General features: G+C 43.1%; 1 protein-coding gene across 1 annotated transcript in view; it reads left to right on the forward strand.

Moving 5' to 3' along the window:
• Positions 1-2,861: 2,861 nt before the first annotated feature.
• Positions 2,862-18,059, forward strand: part of col12a1a (collagen, type XII, alpha 1a) — a 270,018-nt gene continuing 254,820 nt past the window's right edge. Inside the window, exons 1-2 of the mRNA XM_060831214.1 lie at positions 2,862-3,057; positions 16,886-16,993. Of these exons, the coding sequence (XP_060687197.1) occupies positions 16,921-16,993 (73 nt within the window). The 5' untranslated portion in view covers positions 2,862-3,057; positions 16,886-16,920. The remainder of the gene's footprint in view (positions 3,058-16,885; positions 16,994-18,059) is intronic.

The following is an 18,059-nucleotide window of genomic DNA, read 5'->3' on the forward strand; positions in this document are numbered from 1 at the left end:
AGGTTAAGTAGTTTAGGTCTGTACTCTCTGGAGTTCAGATGAATGAGATGAGATCTAATAGTACAAATTGCTAAAAGGGATTGACAAAATATCTGTACAGAGAATGTTTCCTCTTGTGGGACCATACAGAATGTGAGATCATAGTTTTAGGGATAAGGGGGAGCAGATTTAAAACAGAGATGTGGAGAAATGACTGTTTTCAGAGAGTGACAATCTGCGGAATTTCCTGTCCCAGAGTGTGATGGATGCTGGGATTTTGAGAACATTGGGGGTGAGAGCCAGATTTTTAAATAGCAAGGGGTTGAAGGAGTATGGAGAGCGAGCAGGACGATGAAGTTGAGACCCAAGGGAGATCAGCCATGATTGTCTTAAAAAGTGGCACAGGCTGGAGGGGCTGAATGGCCTACTCCTGTTCTTTATTCTCATATTCTGATGTAAAATGGAACCATTCCACACGGATTGTTTCCGTTTGTGTTTACATACAGAAAAAGAATCACCTCTATTTTGTGTGTGAAAGTGTTTGGTAGGGATAAGGTAAAATCGGGTAGCACCCACTCTCTTGTGTCTGAACTTCGGGGACAGTTTGTTTTTGTTCAGTTCACCGTCAGCTCCACATCCAGAGGATAAAGGTACAAACCCAGTAACATTTCCAACCCGGGTTCCTGTTACTTCAAGGCAAAAGTGAGGACCGCAGATGCTGGAAACCAGGGTTTAGATCAGAGTGGTGCTGGAAAAGCACAGCAGGTCAGGCAGCATCAGAGGAGCAGGAAAATCAACACGCCGGGCAAAAGCCTTTCATCAGGAATAGAGGCAGGAAGCCTCTAGGGTGGAGAGATAAATGGGGGTGGGGTTGGGGTGGAGCTGGGAAGAAGGCAACAAAGTGTACAATAAGTGAATTGCAGTCTTTGCTACCTTCCCCCACCCTCCTCTCTGACCTATCACCTCCATCCCCACCCCCATTCACCTATTGTACTCTTTGCTACCATCCCCCACCCTCCCCTCTGACCTATCACCTCCATCCCCACCCCCATTCACCTATTGTACTCTTTGCTACCTTCCCCCACCCTCCCCTCTGACCTATCACCTCCATCCCCACCCCCATTCACCTATTGTACTCTTTGCTACCTTCCCCCACCCTCCCCTCTGACCTATCACCTCCATCCCCACCCCCATTCACCTATTGTACTCTTTGCTCCCTTCCCCCACCCTCCCCTCTGACCTATCACCTCCATCCCCACCCCCATTCACCTATTGGATTCTTCCCTACCTTCTCCCCACCCCCACCCCCCATTTATCTCTCCACCCTGGAGGCTTCCTGCCTCTATTCCTGATGAAGGGCTTTTGCCCGAAACGTCGATTTTCCTGCTCCTCGGATGCTGCCGGACCTGCTGTGCTTTTCCAGCACCACTCTGAGCTAAACTCCCGTTACTTTAAGACTGGAAACCATTAAAGAGCTTCAGAGACTGTCTCAAGGAAAATGCCTCAACTTTGCGGAGGTTGAAAAGTTCCCAGTTCTCAGGGTGGAGCAGAGGGGCAGCACTTGGGGTGAAATGGTAAAGCTATCATTTTACATCAAGTTGTTCAATGTGTGTGTGTGTGTGTCTGGTTCATTAAAGGGACCGCCTCCCCCTCCTCGACAAGACTTCAGAAAGATCTCGCACTAATTGCATTGCATCACCTCAGACCAATAAAACTGTTGTTCCTTCCCGCCTCCTCGGCCCCAAATCTATTCCTAAAATCAACTTGCGTAAGACCAATAAATTCTCCAGCCGAAGGGGTTCCTCCGCTTTGCCAGGATGTCCCCTGTGTTATTTAGGAGCCAAAGCGAGTATCCCAAGGAAGTCTGACTAGATTCCCAATGATGAGCTTGACCGCATCTGAGGTTCGGTATTCCCGCTTTGCTCTGCATGTTATGTCTAGACAGGTCACTGTGGATAACCCTTGAACAGGAGAGAGCGAAGCTGGACTGGATTGCATTCCTGCAATTGGCAATTTTACTGCAGTTCCCCCTTATCACATAAAGCAACAATAGACCCTTTTGCTGTCTTAAGTGTCAGCACTGACCCGGGTCTGAAGGCGGTCACAGAGCACAGGCTGGACCAGGTCAGATTCCCCCGGGTATAGATATAACTGCCTTCATTTCAACGAGTGAATTAGAAATAAGGAGTAGCGGGGAGGGGCTGGAGAATCATTATCCGATTACTTTTGGAAGGGGGATATGGGAAGGGGGCTGTTTGAATCGGGGGTGGTGCTGGGGCTGAATAAAACTCATTACTCATAAAAGAAGATGTCACAGTAATTTGCAAAAAAATCAAACTCCGTCCTTTGGAAAGTCTCTCGTGAGCAATTTCAGATTAGAAGCAAAAAAACAGAAAATTACAACGCCTCAATTTTGCTCAAAGTCCTGGAACTATCCCCCCCCCCCACCCCCCACTCCCAATGTTTTATCCATCTCCAAATAGATTGCCTTAAAAAAATTGATTTTCTTGTCCCCAACTGTAAATAAATCGAGCGCAGTTTCAGCAGAATGATGGGGTAGGTGTTGGAAATCTCAGTAAAGGTTCAGGCTGTTCGGGACAATCGTTTCTGTCCGATTCACTGTGAAACTCTCAACTGTGTGTGTGGAACTCTCAGCCTGGGCTTGAGGAATATAGTATGAAGATGATGATGGCCTTAGCAATGGAATGTAATTACGTTAGACAAGTATGCGAAATGTTGGCTGCCTTTATTCAAATCAGATATTACAGGATCCCACTATGACATTCTTTTTCCCTCTTCACGTTTGCCCCCTCCCTCTTAAATCTCATTTCGTAATGGTTTACGAAAGCGGCATTTTTTTTCGCTGTTGCATAGGCTATAGAATAGGTCAGTATTAAGCTGGGGTTTCCGACATAGGATCGTCCCATTCCAGACAGACACAGAGGGAGACAGAGAGAGAGAGAGAGAGAGACTGCAGACTGAGAGTCAACCCGGCAAAAAGGACTTCCCTAAGTTCCCCAACTCGATCCCTGCCTGTGTGCCCTCACCTCCGTCTCCAGGAATTCCCTGTCTGCACAGGTTTGCTGTCTGTTCTTTCACTACAGGGTTGAAGCGATTTTTTTTCGAAAAGATTTCACTCCTAACGTGAAGAGCTTTATTTATACATTTGAATGCATTTCGTGATGTACATATGTAGCTGGGAATTTTAAATTAAGAGTGGTTGTATTAGAATGAATGTTTTGTCTAAACTCTCAGTGTAATGCCTGAGTTGAGATACAATTGGTGGGGGGCGGCGATTCACTGCAAGAATTCACCTTGTGCTAACTGTGGGGTTTTATTTTAAACTACTTGTCTTTTCTATTTGGAGCGCGCGACTTGCTTCCACTTTGGACCGGGCACAGTAGGAACTCACTGAGATACTTCCGAGTTATCCCTAGAGAGTTTTTTGTGTGTGTGAATTAGCAACAACAGAAGAGCAACCACAGGCTCTTGTTCATTCTCAGCGGACAAAGCCCCAGCTCTGATCCTTGACTGAAACAGCTCCACGACTGAGCTGCCGGGGTGGGGCAGATTGGGGAGGCTCAGAGAGAGAGAGAGAGAGCTACTCCTGAGACAGGGGGTGGCAAGCAATAAGGGAGATTCGTCACATCGTCCGCTGTGTTTTTAAACACACTTAAACACACACACACAGACAGAAGCAGACCACAATCACACAGATATAAACACAGTCTCACACACACAAACACAGACACGCAATCACACAGATATGAACACAGTCACACACACACAATCACACAGATATGAACACAGTCTCACACACACAAACACAGACACACAATCACACAGATATGAACACAGTCTCACACACACACAAACAGACACACAATCACACAGATATGAACACAGTCTCACACACAAACACAGACACAATCACACAGATATGAACACAGTCACATACACACACACAAACAGACACAATCACACAGATATGAACACAGTCTCTCACTCAGACAAACACACACAATTACACAGATATGAACACAGTCTCTCTCACACACACAAACACAGACACACAATCACACAGACACCAACACAAAAAGAAACAAGCACAAAGAGACAGACACAAACTCTGTCAATCCGCAAAGGGATTGTCTCCCAGTTTATAAAAGTTACCTGTAATCACGAGAAGTTAGAAATAAGTTTGGTTTTAAAATAACGACTTTTCATGACGGTTATCTAGCTCAACTCCAATCTGCGGTTCAACAATCCAGAAAGAAAACTCACAAATTTGAACTTTAAAACTTTCAGCGACTTTGGATTTTGTTTGCAATGTAATTCATGATCGGAGACCCCATTTAAATCTAATCACTGCTCGGCTGCTTGACGTATTTGATACAGGGACTGCGTTGTGTTTAAATACGTTGGCTATTGTTTTCACTGTCCGACATAAGTGGAGAGATTACAGAGCTGGCTTGCTCCCCCACGTGTAGTCAAAGAGAATCTGAACGCACTCCCTCCCTCTGAGTCCCTCCTGGTTCCTGGGACCTGACTGGATGCAGATCCTCGGTCCAGCCGCGAGGTGGCGGTGTAATACCAGCTCAGAATCTAAGCAGGAGACTTCGATTTTTAAAGTCTTTTAAAAACTTCTCAACTGAAAAACGTTTTTTTAATATCAGTCAGTGAAATATAACGCCGATTGTCACCGACGTAGAAAAGCTAATCACTACGAAATGTTATTTCTTTTGCATGTTCGTTATTTGAAATAGAAACTTGGGGCAATATATCTGTGACTTGTGTTTGAGCTTGTGCCCTGAGCCAACGAGTGTGAAATTAAAGACTCAGGTTTCGATTTTTACTGCTAGCAGAACAGCGTAGGTGTTCAAACTCTCCCAGTTATTTCCTACGTTGGGCTGCGTGACCGAATTTCATTGCAATCTTGCAAACAGTTACAAGGGGCAATCGAAGTGTTTTTCAGCCGTTTTGGTGGGGGCAGAGCAGGGAGCTGGTTCAGAGGTTGTTGCTTTGGGAATGAATGTAAAAGAAAATAAAGAAAGGGAGCTTTGAATCTGAAAATGACTTCGGGTGAGAGATAAACTGCAGGACCCTCGAGACTGCGGGAAAAAAAAGCCCGAACGATAGGTTAACATCAGAGACTGGTGCCTCAGGTTAAACCACCAACTGTTCCTATTGAATGAGAGGGCAGCCCCATGGTCTGGTCAGACTGTGGCGACTTTAGATTAGATTTATTTTATCAGAACTCGGTGAGTGTCTGTGTGTGTGTCTGCATGCGTCTATATGTGTGTCTGTGTACGTCTCTATGTGTCCGTATCTGTCAGTGTGTCTGTCCGTGTCTATGTACCTGTGTGTCTGTGTACGTGTGTCTGTACCTGTGTCTGTCTGTGTATGTCTATATGTCTGTGTGCGTCTGTATCTGTGTCTGTCTGTGTGTCTATGTGTCTGTATGTGTGCGTGTGTCTGTGTCTATGTGTCTGTATGTGTGTGCTTGTATGCCTGTTTGTGTGTGGGTGTGTGTGTCTGTATGTCTGTGTCTGTAGGTGTGTCTGTCTGTCTGTATGTGTGTGTGCGTGTATCTGTGTGTCTGTATGTGTCTATGTATCTGTATGCGTGTGTGTCTGTATGTCTGTGTCTGTATGTGCGTGTCTTTTCCTGAGATGCTGCCTGGCCTGCTGTGCTTTGACCAGCAACACATTTGCAGCTGTGTCTGTCTGTGTCTGTATATGTGTGTCTATGTGTGTGTCTATGTGTCTGTATGTGTGTTTGTGTCTGTGTCTGTGTGTCTGTATGTGTGTCTATGTGTCTGTATGTGTCTGTGTCTGCATGTGTGTATGTGTGTGTGTGTCTATGTATCTGTATGTGTGTGTCTATGTATCTGTATGTGTGTGTCTCTGTGTGTGTGTGTGCGTAGGGGGAGCTGGGAAGTTGTCAGCGAAAGAATTTGTGCTATTTCTTCACGTGAACAGGAATGTCCCCACATCCCCAGCAAGTCTAAACTCCAGCCTTGGTAATTCAATCCAGACTCTCAGAAAGCAGACTTTGGTTTTCTTTTTGCTTTCGGGTATAATAGAATCGGGCAGAATGTTCCGAGCTGCTATCTTAGTACAAGTAGTTGATGTAATCTATAACCAAAGGGGAACCTCCTGCAAAGACCCCTCTTCCTGCCCACCCCCATTGTCCTGACCAACCCCCTCCTCCTGCCCTATCTCGTCAGTAGAAGAGTTAGACTGGGTAGGGAGTTGGCAGGGACGTATTAACCTCGCGTCAGCTTGTAGGAGCCCCGTGGGATAGTCTTTGAGTCTGCCCCCAATTGATTCGAACCATCTTTATGATTTCCAGATTGTGTCTGAAATGTATGTGTGTGTGTGTGACAGAGAGAGAGAAGGAGCTGGTCAGAAATGGGGATGGTGATTTGTGAGCAGAGATTGAGGCTACATTAGGCTGGAATTGGGGAGGGACTCTTGAGAGGTCTCTGTCCCTGCAGCAGACCAGCTGCCGACAGAAAATAAACACTGCCCTCTTTCCCCACCCCCCGTGTCCCCCTCAGGAACGGTTGAGCCCACTGCAGGGGAAAGTAAAACGGGGCTGGTGGGTTCGGTTTGCAAATGGTGTAGCGCTGAGAGACGGGCAGCTTTGCAAACAGGCCTTTTAAGTCCATAGAAAATCCGGGAGGCATATACAAACAAACACTTCTCTGTGACTGACAGCTGCAGATAGCAGGCTGGATGGGCCGAACGGCCTTCTGTCAGCTTTCCCTGTCTCTGCTAGCCTCTCTCCCCATGTGGATTCACTTACCCGGTTCCAGGCACTGGGGCTTTCCCAAAGAACTAGAGGGAAAGGATGGAGGTGAGTCAAATCTGAACCACTCCCAGCGCCCTATCACATAATCCTCAATGTTTAAAACTGCAGGCGGTTTCAATCAACCCAAATCAGTGATTTTGTTTAAAAAGGAGAGGACAGTGGATCCGGGCTCCCTCCAATGTCACACATGACCCACATCCGCAAGACCGTCTCAGTCTTACACACTTTCTCAGGCTTCCACATTCAGGGCAACAGCGAGACAACAATAACGTTGTCAGAGTGAAAACAAAACTTCACACACATTTCCGTCTCAGGGGAAGCTCCATCCTTATCCCCTCCCTGGACATTCACACCCAGTGTCAGACCTGCCGCGGCCACTGGGGGCGGTATATTCCTCTCTTTGAGTTTTCCAAGACACTGTACGGGCGGAGACCGCTCGGCCCATGGAACCAGGGACGGCTCTCTGAAAGGGCGACACAGTTAGTCCCTCCAGTTTTCAATCTTTCTTCCCATCCCACCCCACCCCACCAATCCGGTCCCTTTCAACCAGGACATCACACAAAATATAACATTTATTTCTTCCTACATGGATTATCTCAAACTCTAGATGCCTTAGTCAATGCCCCATCTCCCATTGGTACGTTGAGCCATCAGGGGTGGTTGAGATGGTAACTGTTTACTCTGGATTTACCATTCCTCTGGGATATTTATATTCAACATCGAAAATCTCGGATTTCCCGGTTGAAAGTTTTGGGAATGTTGTGATGTGACAGATTAGGTTCACACCACTCCCCTTTCCCCAGCACACACACCCACACCCACTCGCTCCCATATTTATGTTATATTCGGCTTGGCTGACAGATCCCAGTGCAGTGCTTCGGGAATACTCCATCGCTGGTCCCTCTTGGATGAGACTGAGGTTAAACTGCCCACTCTCTCTTTGGCAGGAAAGATCACCTGGGCACGAGGAGGGCAGTGTCCTGGCCAATCCTTATCTCCCCTCCTCACAATCAGCATGGCTAACCCATTGTCTCAATAGTGTCTGTGGGATCTTGCCGTACACAAGCAGCCTCACATATTCCCAGTGCCTTCAACTGTGCAGGATTGGCTGTGGCGCGTACTGGAGTGAGCTGGGATAGAAATGCAGTACCCATTGCAGTATCAGTGCGGGTCCCAGAGGACCATGGGGCTACTCGCTCATTACAGAGAGAGAGAGATGCCTGGTGATGGTTTAACATGACAGTAACAATGTCTCAGGTGAGGGGAGAGGTTGAAGAAGGTGGAACTATCATGGTAATCTCAGCCAGTGCTGGGCCTTGAACCTGTACTGTTTGTCATCACTTTGTCTCGCAAACCTGTCATCCATCCATCTGAGGGGAGAACAGAACTATGTCTGTGATATCACAGAAGGTAGGAGATTTGAAATATAAAAGTGACAGAACTTTGTGGGAAAAGTTAGTGTCATTAGGGCAAGTACAGGAAGGAAAGATGAATGTGGAGAAATAAAGAATCATCATCAAAAGTTCTCTCTATAAAAGGGCTTTCAGCGGTACCCTAACATTGTCAGAATATATCATTGGTTTCTGACTGGAGGAATGCGACAATTTAAACTCTGAATGGAGTTGTGAAGCAGCTTAGCGATGTCCGATACAATTAAGGTCATTCATATAAATACTGTCCTTATCCTTGTTGGAGACAGAATATTTCAGTAACCACAGGCGCCTGCCAGTAACTGGCAGTGCTTGAAAAATTACAGATGGTTCTTGTAGAAATACTGTTCCAATGATTAGGAAAGGGAGCAGGCCGGAGATACAACCACTTCAGTGACCTTCCTATTTACTAAAACTAAAAATCACAAACATTGAAGAACACAAGGTGTAAGAACAAAAGTAAACCCATTGAATCTGCTCCACTATTCAATGGAGGATCTGATAATCCTCAACTCCAAGTTCCTTCCTTATACCATAACCCTTGATTTCCCTTACTGCTTAAAAATCTATCTTCGCCTTGATTATACTTTAATAGCCAGACTTAACAGCCTTCGATTGTGAAGAGTTCACTATCCCCTGAGAGAAGAAATTCCTCTCCATCTCTGTTTTAAATGAGTGGTCCCCTACTCTGAGATGATGTCCACTGATCCTAGACTCTCTGACAGGGGGAAACAACCATTCTGCATCTACCCTGTGACGTTCACTTATATTGAATATTAAGAATCTTATAAATTTCAATAAAGTCTCGTCTCATTTTTCTAAATTCCAATAAATACAAGCTCAATCTACTTAGCTTTCCAGTTAAGGAAATCCCTTCATACCTGAAATAAACCTAGTGAACCCCCCCCAGGCTGTCTCTAATACTAGTGCAGCATTCCTTAAATAACATGAACAAAACAGTTCACAGTATTCCAGCTCTGTTCTAACTGTCTTGTATGTATAGTTTTAGTAAAATTTCTTTAGCTTTATGTTGCATTCTCTTGGGAATAAAGGCCACCATTCTATCGCCCTTCCACATTACCTGCTGAATTTGGATGCTAGCCTTTTGCAATTTATTTGCCCTGGCTCCACAGTTTTTCGATATGTTGACATGACGCATGTAGATTTTGTCTTTGTGTGTGCATATTGCTATTTCAATGTGATGCATATGTGTGTGTGAGAATGAGTGAATGAGGTTGCATGTTTGTCAGTTTAGTGGATTTGAGGTGAGTGAGTGGAGTGTGAATGTATGGATTTTGTGAGTGAGTGTGTGTGTGTGTGTCTGTGAGTGATGGGTGTGTTTCTGTAGGTATGCTTCAGTTTATGGCTGAGTATTTGTGCATATGCATGTGTAACAGTGTGAGTCAGTGTGTATGTGTCTGTATGTAGATTAGTGTGTGTCTGTGTGTGAATGAGTGTGTGTGTGTGTGTGTGTGTGTGTGTGTGTGTGTGTATGTGTGTGTGTGTGTGTGTGTGTATGTGTGACTGTAACACAGGCCATATTTTTAAAATGAGAAAAGAAAAGGATTGCATTTTCCAGCTTCTGTCAGGAGATGGCAACAAGACAAACAAAGCTAAAATGTGTGGGACTGTACCTCTCAGATCCCAGCAAACACTGGACAGATATTTCTGTTCTGATGTGAGCTCCAAGAGACACTGCATTCTTTTGAAATTTTTCGACAGGTGGAAAGTTGTCAAGCTTTATAAAATCCAACAAGAGCTTAACAATTTAATTTTTGAATAGTTTCTGATCTTAATTAAATCAGAGCTCATCTTTCGCTGTGAACTCTAGAATACTCTTGTCTCATCACAGTCACATACTTGGACTTAAGCATTTTTAGTGTTCAAATTATTTGTAATATCTATCCAAGCAATCTCTTTTTTCTGGTGCCAACCATTCCCCATCCCACTCAGTGAGGTATGTAGCCCTCTCCCACCCCAGCACTGTCAGCACCATTTTGACTTCAGTATAGACCCAAGTTAGAAAGTGAGGATATCTTTTCCATCCATCACCACCCCTTCAATCTGTTGCTGATGTCTTGACCACAAGGAATCAAGCATTCACATTGCGCCTTACATATCCCTAGGACATCCCAAAGTCCCTTAGATGTATTGTTGAAGTGTAATCATCATTGTTGGATATGTGCGAGTCAATTTATACACAGCAAACTCTTACAAATAGCAATTTGATAATGATGTGATCGTTAGTTTTAGTTATGTAATTGAAGGGAGTAAATGTTGTTCAGGGCAAATGTACTATTGTTGTTTGAAATTTTGACCAGTTTTTTTTACATATAAACTCTGCCTTCTTTCCCCTTCACTTGGGCTCGGGGTTGTTTACAATGTTAGAAGTGCTATATAAGTGCAAGTCATTTTTTTGTTTATTGCATATCCTAACCTCTTCCATTCCATTGGGCTCACTGAGTGATATGTTGTAGTGTTCAGGAAATTAAACTTGATTTACTGGAGACTCCTGGAACAACCCTGGAGATCCGGGAGTCCCATATTCTTTACCATTCCTGCTAACTGGATCATTGTGCATTGGAAATGTAGTCAGTGTTGTGATGTTTAAATATAAGAGCCCAAGCTCCCTCAACCAGCAAATTCAATCAATACAGTTAATCTGTTTTAATGATAAGGTTGGAAGAATGAAAATTGGGCTTATAACCAAAGAAATCTTCATTGTTGTCAAGTATTGTTTAGTGATTTTTGATGTCTATCTGAAGAGCAGCTCACATGAGTGATGATGCCTCTGATAGACCTGGGAATGTTAGCCAGGATTATGTACTCTTTTCTCTGCAGCAAAGCCCTGGGTTATCGATCTGGAGTATTGCACAATGTATTGCTGGCAGATCATAGTTATGTAGCTGACGACCCAACAGTATTCCATGAGAACTCGCTTGTACTGCTGGTAACATTGAGCACTAGTGGAGCAGGATCATCACATCTGTCTGGCTGCATAGCCATGCAGCAACAGTGTTTATAAAGTGCTTCCATGCTCCAATTATCAATGCAGATGTAATTAAAATATGGCTGTGCTACAATTCACATTGGCGGAGGTGTCCAGGGGAACTCAGCCAACCATTTCAACCAACCTCTCAGCTTCAATGTCCTTGGAATTCAAAGCAAGACTTCTGCTTTCATTCTAACGTTGAACTACATCCAAAGCCTGGCTGCACTGACACAGAAGTGGTAGAGTGTAGCACTGTAATATATATATTACAGTTCTTGTATTTTGTTGAAAAGACAGAGAAGAAATAAATATTGTAAACATTATTTGTCTTCATCAGGACCAATGCAAGAATTCCAAATGTTAAGTGATCACACCAATTTACATGAGAAAACTCTGCTAACTGGTTGCCAAGTTGACTCTGATTGACACAGATACTGCTGTGGAGAAAATAATGGAACCTAGAGACTCCCCAAGCTCCTGGATAATACAGTAAAAACAATGACTGCAGATGCTGGAAACCAGAGTCGAGATTAGAGTGGTGCTGGAAAAGCACAGCAGTTCAGACAGCATCCAAAGAGCAGGAAAATTGATATTTCAGTCAAAAGTCCTTCATCAGGAATACAGGAAGAGTGCCTAAAGGCCATCTCTCCACCCTTCAGGCACTCTGCCTGTATTCCTGATGAAGGGCTTTTGACCAAACCGTCTACTCTTGGGTAATTCATAATAGATACAAAATTCAAACATATTCTGAAATGAAGCAAAGAACTGTGGATGCTGGAAATCTGAAACAATAACAGAAATTGCTGGAGACATTCTGCAGGTTTGGCAGCATCTGTGGATGAAAGCAGTGTTAATATTGTGGGTCCAGTGACCCTTCTACAGAACTGACAGAAGCGCATTGGATCTAAAACATTAATGCTGTTTTCTCTCCACTGATGCTGCCAGACTTGTTGAGTTTCTCCAACAGTTTTTGCTTTTGCTAGATTCTGTTTGTTTGCAGAGAATGGGTCCCTTTGTGTCACTTAATATGTTACCTCTAGCAAGCGTAATTTAGACACACTATGAGCTCAAATGATTCTTTTAAATTGGAAGTTAGTGTTGCTGTCTATCAGCGTACTTAGGATTGTTCTGCAATTCCTGCAGAATCACAGAATCTCATCAAGCAGTGTATAATTTGTTTTAAGTTGTATGAGCATGATTACAGTTGACTTGTCAACCAATCAGCACCTTGTTCTCATATTATATATTACTGTGATCACAGGAATATAGGAAATAGGAGCAAGAATAGGGCATTTGGCCCCTCAAGCCTACTCTGCCAATCAATCAGTTTATGGCTGATCTTTTAACTCAACTCCACTTTTCCGAGTTACCCACCTAGCACTTGCTATATTTAATACATAGAAATACATTGAGCACAGTCTTGAAGATACTCAATGATTTGATGTCCTCTGAGATATGGAATTCCAAAACTTCACTGCCGTTTCAATGAGGAAATTCTTCCTCACCACAGTCTTAAATGCTTATCCTGAGAGTATGTCCTTTGTTTGTTCCCTGATTGTTTGAAATTTGGCATTCTTGTATTTGCCTTGATGAATTCAAGATGAGAAGCTTTGGCAACATGTCTTTATTTTCTGCAAAATTCAAGTCCTATTCTATCAAGTAAATTGTTTATAACAGATATTTCAGCTGTGAAGAGGCAATGAACGGGGCACTGATCAGTTAGAACAACAGCAACAAATCACATTTAGATAGACCATAAGATGTAGGTGCAGAAATAGGCCTTTCAGCCCATCAAGTCTGTTCCACCATTCAAGAAGATCATGGTTACACTGATAATCCTCAGCTCCAAATTCCTATCTTAACTCCATAACCTTTAGTTCCCTTCATCATAAGCCCAGAAGACATAACAGTGAAGGTTGGCTATTCAGACCATCAGTCCCGAAATGTTTCTCAAGCAGCAAAACTTTCAAAGGTACATCACAAAAGTGCAATCAGATACAAAGTTGACAGTGAACAAAGGGAGGAGATAGAGACAGCCTAGAGCTAGTTCAAAGAGATCAGCTTTAAGGAAAGCAGAAAGGTGGAGATAATAATTAGGGAGGAAATTGCAGAGCTTCAGGCCTAGACAGCTGAAGGCACACGGCCAAGGATGGATTAACAGCAATCATGAACATGCAGGAGACCAGAATTTTCTAAAAAAAAACATTGTTCACTTGCAGTTGCAGGGCCAGAGAAAGTCATAGAGATTGGGAGGGTTAAGGTAATGGAGGGATTTGAACATAATGATGATAATATGCAGAGGTTACGTCATGGATAAGAGTGGTTTTAAATACATCTATACATAAAGTTGCCAACATTACAGGCGCTATCTTTAGGATTTTCACTATCAGGTCCTGCTTATCACCATGGTAAACAAATACATTATTTTTCTTGACTGGATAGCATTTTTCTTATTCATTCCATTATTAGTTAGGTATAGCTACTCTGGTGATGTATCACCACCATGTATACCTCCAGATCCAGGGGACATCTACTCTCTCTTTGAGTTGGAAGATAGCCTAACCACTGGGAGAACTATTTATTCTGATGGGATACCATGAAAACAGTGGTTACGTACAGGCATCAGCGCTACTCAGCTCAATGGGCAGTGCTATCATCTCTGAGCCTGAAGGTAGAAGGTTCTTGATCCAACCCAGTGTCTTAGTTTTACACAGTCCTAAAGAGTGTGCTTTCTAGAAGGAGCTGTGTGTAAAATCATCAGGAATGGTTGATGATGGTTGTCTTGCTGCTGACATTTAACAGCAATGTTGTAAGTGGCAGATGGGCTCACGTATATCAGGGTCCAATCGAAGCCTGTACACAGCCAGCACCAGCACTGACAGGCACTGTTCCACACGTGAAGACTGATGGGTAAACCTCCTCACAGGGTCCTGTTTGTGTGGCCCTTGTCAACGTCTCTGCCCATTGAAAGACAACCCTGGTCGCAGAACCAATCTGGCCACTTCTCTCCCCCAAACTCACCACTCTCCCATTTCCAGTGCACTGCGAGCCTGATTGGCTTCTGTGAACTCCACATACTTGGCTTCTACATCTTATGACCATAAGACATAGGGGCAGAAATTGGGCCATTCAACCTGTTGAGGCTGCTCCGCCATTCAATCATGGCTGGTAGGTTTCTCAAACCCATTCTCCCACTTTCTCTCCTTGATCCCCTTGATACTCAAGAACCAATCTATCTCTGTCTTAAATACACTCAATGACCAGGCCTCTACAGCCTTCTGTGACAGTGAATTCCATCGATTCACCACTCTGGTCTGTTGCAGTTCCTGCAATGGCCACTGCTCTAAGTGAGACTGAAAAGAACTGAAGTGTTGCAATTGTCCAGCAGCCTTTGGGGGAATCACATCCTCTAATGCAGGCCTGGGGAACATAACTTATAGCCTGTGTCTCCATGGTTAGCTGAAGCACAGTTTCTCTCCATTTCTGATGGAAGGATGGACCCACTGCTGTCCCGTAAATTCTCAGCCCCAACATTGTGTTCATAATTCAGCATGTCTCCGGTAGTGCTGCACTGTCAGATGTGCCATCTTTCAGTTGAGATATTAAAATGAAGCCCTGGTTGTCCTCTCAGTTGGATGTAAAATATCTCATTGCTTTATTTGAAAAGGTACAGAGGAATTCTTGCTAATACTGATTCCCAAACAACATTATTAAAAACAGATTGCTTAGCCATTGTTATGTTACTGCATGTGGGAGCATGCTGTGTGTAAATTTCCCATGGCTGACCTACACGTCCCTGGACACTATGGGCAATTTAGCATGGCGAATCCACCTAACTTGCACACCTTTGGAGCATGGGAAGAAACTGGAGCAGAAACTCATACAGACACAGGGAGAATGTGCAAACTCCATAAAGGGTGGAATCAAACCTGGGTCCCTGGCGCTGTGAGGCAACAATGCTAACCACTGAGCCACCATGCCACCCCATGTTTGTTAAATTGCAACATTGACTGCACATCAGAAATATCTCATTGGTTGTAAGGGGGGTTGTGGTCTGAAAACGGCTATATAAATTCATGAATAAAAGCAAAATAATGCAGATGCTGTAAGTCTGAAACAAACACAGAGAATGCTGGAGAAACTGAGGAGGTCTGGAAGTATCTGTGGTGAGAAAAAAGAAGTTACTGTTTTCAAGTCTGGTCTGAAGACATCATGTTGGACTTAAAACGTTAACTCTGTTTCTCTCTCCATAGATGCTGCCAGACATGCTGAGTTTCTCATTTACTGTGTTTATTTTATACAAATGCAAGACCTTCTTTAATGCATTGACATCCATGTATATGCAACTCCTTAACTTGGATGTGCCTGTGCAGCCACTCACGTACAACAGCACACATGGTAAATGACATGTTATGAAATGTCAAAGACGTGGTGGGTTGCTATTACTGTTTTACTCTCCTGAGATAATGGTTCTGCACTCAGGATCTTGCTTTCCAAGAACAATTCAGAACTCTACGAGCTATCAGTCCCCAGGTGAGACAGTGTAGACTATGAATTGTTTGCACACAAGCAGAACTTGACTCATATACAATGTAATCTGGGATGCACCAATTAACAATTAGCGCAGCCCTTTGACCACAGTAATTTAATGCCTGAAGCTTTCACTTGGCTGCAATAGTAAATTGGTTAAAGGGGAGGTGATGGCCTATTGAGCCAGAGACCCAGATAATGTCTTGAGGGACCTGGGCTCAAATCCTACCACAGCAGATAGTAGGATTTGAATTTAATAAAAAGGGAAATCTGGAGTGGAGAGTCTAATGATGACTATGAATCAATTGCTTGAAAATCCCATTTGCGTCACCAATGTCTCTTAGAGAAAGTAATTCCTGTCCTTGCCTGATCTAACGTACATGTGACTCCAAACCCACATTGACTCTTAACTGCCCTCTTGGCAATAAATGCTGCCTAGTAAGTGATGCCCCCATCCCATAAATGAATAAAGAAAATAAGCCCCAGATCTAAACAAATCTTTTGCATTTAATTCCACGTGGAAAAGAGAGGCACTAGTTTTACTTGAGGTCTTAAGTGATTTAAACTTTTCTTCTTCTGTCCAACTTCTTTTGCCTCAAGTTGAAATTGATTTTCTGATTTCTAGTAATGATTGTTACATTCTGGAATCTAAAACAAATGTGAACAGAGGATGTGAACCTTATTAGGCTGTTTAATTGTGTACATGCATGACTGAGTATTTGTGTGTATAAGCATTTCATGTGTGTTCCTGAGAGTTGCGGTTTATCTGTAAGTTTTCACGCATATGTGTATGAATAGTTCTGAATTTGTGTATCTGTGGGCATGTTGATTGTTGTCGCATGGGTTTTTGTACATGTGAGTGTTTGAGACAGTATGTCTTTCTGTTTGTGTGTTTATACGGGCATGTATGCCTTTGTATGTTTCTCTGATGTGTGTGTGTGTCTGTTTGACTGCACATATTTGTGAATGTGTATCTGCCTTTGCGTTTGTGCATGTGGCTACATATGTATGTTTGCCTGTGTACCTGTTTGTGTATTACTGTTCAGTGAGTCACAGCTGCCAGTGAACTGAGCCCATTCTTAAATCTGATTCGTTCTCTTCACAACACCACTGTTGAGTGTTTCTATTCTCTTTTCAGATTCATTCATGCACTTGTGAATCCAGCGAGTGAAAATGAAGAGTAGGCTATGCCTAGCAGTTGCTGCTCTCCTCGCAGCTCTGTCTGCCCCCTCGGTGGAAGCGCAAGGTAATCTCTCATTTCTGGCCAGCAACTCCTGCACAGAAGTGGTCCAGGAGCAGTGCACATGAGCTACTTCAGAATGATGATCAGCTCCTTCTATTTTCCTAGTGATTGTTTTGGATTCACTTCCCGGGAAATATAATCCTCCTGGAGATTGAGTGTAAATAAAACTTACCCTTTCTCTCAATAGGTTCTCCATGAGACCCTTGTTATTAAGAGATCAATCTATATTTATTGTCATGCTTATCTGATTTTGGCTGCAGTTTTCTATTAATAATTTGTTTATTTTTAACAGGTTATCTGAATGCCCACAGGAATACATTTATATTATTGCTTTAATAAGTGTTTGGTACTATTTGCCTATCACATTAGAACTGAGAATTATTCGAGTGGAATTCAGTCACTACATGGATTCAGCTCGTCTATTCAAAGTATACATTCAACTATGAAATGCTAATGATTTTATTCAGATAATGATTTAATAATTATGCTTTAATTTATTTTTCTTTTCTCAGCATACGGATATCATGGGAAAAGTCTATCCATAGCACCTACTGTAAAAGCAAAATCACTGATGCAATGAATTGATTTTCTTTAGATTTACAAATCTTTGCAAAGTTATTCGAAATACAGACAAGAATGGATCTTTCCACAGTAATTACAATGTCACCAGTACACAGTAGAAGAATTTTATCACCACACATTCCATTAAAAAGTTCACATTCTCGATCCTTCAGATTACCTTTATCCTATCTGTTTGTTTTGGTCACACTTTATATTAAAGCAGCATGAAATGCCTTACTACATTCTATTAAATATTAGTGAAATATGAGTCCTTGAGATTAAACTTTATATTTAGGAGAAAATGACATGAATTTGGATAGGTCTTTACAGAATTGATAATTTGGTGAGTTATGCATCAGATTAGGCAATGATTAGGGATGACACAGTGCCTCAGTGGTTAGCACTGCTCCCTTACAACGCCAGGGAAGTAGGTTTGATTCCAGCCTTGGGTGACTGTGTGGAGGTTGCATGTTCTATCTGTGTCTGTGTGCATTTCCTCTGGGTGCTC

This window comes from Hemiscyllium ocellatum, chromosome 10 (assembly GCF_020745735.1).
Source record: "Hemiscyllium ocellatum isolate sHemOce1 chromosome 10, sHemOce1.pat.X.cur, whole genome shotgun sequence".
Taxonomy (NCBI): domain Eukaryota; kingdom Metazoa; phylum Chordata; class Chondrichthyes; order Orectolobiformes; family Hemiscylliidae; genus Hemiscyllium; species Hemiscyllium ocellatum.